The sequence below is a fragment of the Branchiostoma floridae genome, chromosome 1 (assembly GCF_000003815.2).
Source record: "Branchiostoma floridae strain S238N-H82 chromosome 1, Bfl_VNyyK, whole genome shotgun sequence".
Classification (NCBI taxonomy): domain Eukaryota; kingdom Metazoa; phylum Chordata; class Leptocardii; order Amphioxiformes; family Branchiostomatidae; genus Branchiostoma; species Branchiostoma floridae.
The window spans coordinates 16,623,171-16,624,588 of NC_049979.1; the positions used below are offsets into that span (position 1 = coordinate 16,623,171).

At 47.0% G+C, this 1,418-nt stretch overlaps 1 protein-coding gene across 1 annotated transcript; it reads right to left on the bottom strand.

Moving 5' to 3' along the window:
• Positions 1 to 21: 21 nt before the first annotated feature.
• Positions 22 to 1,418, bottom strand: LOC118422819 (the record flags this gene model as incomplete). Its single annotated transcript, XM_035830599.1, is given in 1 exon segment — positions 22 to 1,418. A coding segment is annotated over 1 exon segment (919 nt), but the record flags the coding sequence as incomplete, so codon positions are not given.

Genomic DNA, 1,418 nt, shown 5'->3' on the forward strand with positions numbered 1-1,418 from the left:
ATCTGTAGCATTGATATGATGTCTATACAGCTACTACAAAGCTAGTATCAGCATTTCGTGTAAAAGCATCAGTGAGTAGTGCCAAGTTGAAGCTGTACAACAATTGTCTTGACTTGAAAGTTCATCAGTGTTGGTAAAAGTCATTCTGGATCAGATTCAAACTGTAACTTCGAACACTATTCCAGTACATAATTATCTCGACCTGGTCTCCTACCATCGATGTAAGTGTCAATTTTAAGGAAAACTGTGTTTTATATGATACTGCTCAGTTGTAAAATTTTCATGACAAAAAAAACAAACAACTCTGACTAAAAATAATTCAAACAGAAAACATATAAATCTGCTTATATCACTTTGGCACTCCCAAATACTTTCAGTGAAAAAATTGAACATTTGCACGGAATCTCTTAAAATACTACTTTTCACGGTACCATAATACTGTGCTTCTATGATATTGAATTCCACAAAAAATAAAGGAAGTTAATTAGAAACCGGTGATTCATTTCTTCTCTGACTGGTCATGTGACTGAGATGCTTTAAGTTGGCTCAAAATCTTTTCCTGCAATTTCTGTTGAGCCTGGCTTCTTGCCGTTGCCAGTGTTGCAGGCTGAGCCCTAAGTACAGTAGTCGCCACAGGGCTTCTCAAGGCGGCTGATGTTGGTGCTACACCTGACACAGCTGTCATGGTGGCACCTGATACAGCTGGTCTTGTGGCACCTGGTACAGCTGACACAGCCACACCAGTCACTACACTCTTGGCTGGTGTGAGATGTGTGGTTGTGACAGACTTGGTCATGACTAAGTTTGGAGGGAGTGTTGTTATAATTCCGAGAGACTGTGCTACTGCCGAGGGTAGAAATGTTGGAGTGGCTCGGGAGAGGTGATGTCCGGTTATTGATACCGCTGGCTGCTGGGGACCACTTCTGGGTTGCCCTAGTGACGCCAGAGTCTGTGCCTGGATGGTGGGTGTAGGGAGCGTAGAGGGCTGCCCTGATGCTGAGGGAGACTGTGCCTGGATCTGCTGAGCTTGCCCTGCTATACCCATATTCTGTGCCTGTTGCAGCACAGCTGCAGCTGCTGTGGTTTGTGTTCCTGGCTGAGGCTGTCCTGCGGCACTTGCTGCAGATGCCTGGCCAGCCGCAGCAGTTCCAGGACCCTGCCCTGCCCCCTGAACACTCAACCCAGGCACTTGGCCAATCACAGTGGCAAACCCTGGAAGTTGACTCTGTCCTTGGATCTGGAAAGGCTGTGTTATAAAGCTTAGGGGCTTCCCTGTGACAATGGGCCCAATCTTAGTGCCAACTGGCATCTTAGTTAGAACAATACTTTTACCTAACCCCGCTAGACTGGCCGTAGGAAGGGTACCTCGCAGGATAGTAGGAGTGGTGATAGCCGCACCCTTGAGCAGGCCTGGGCTG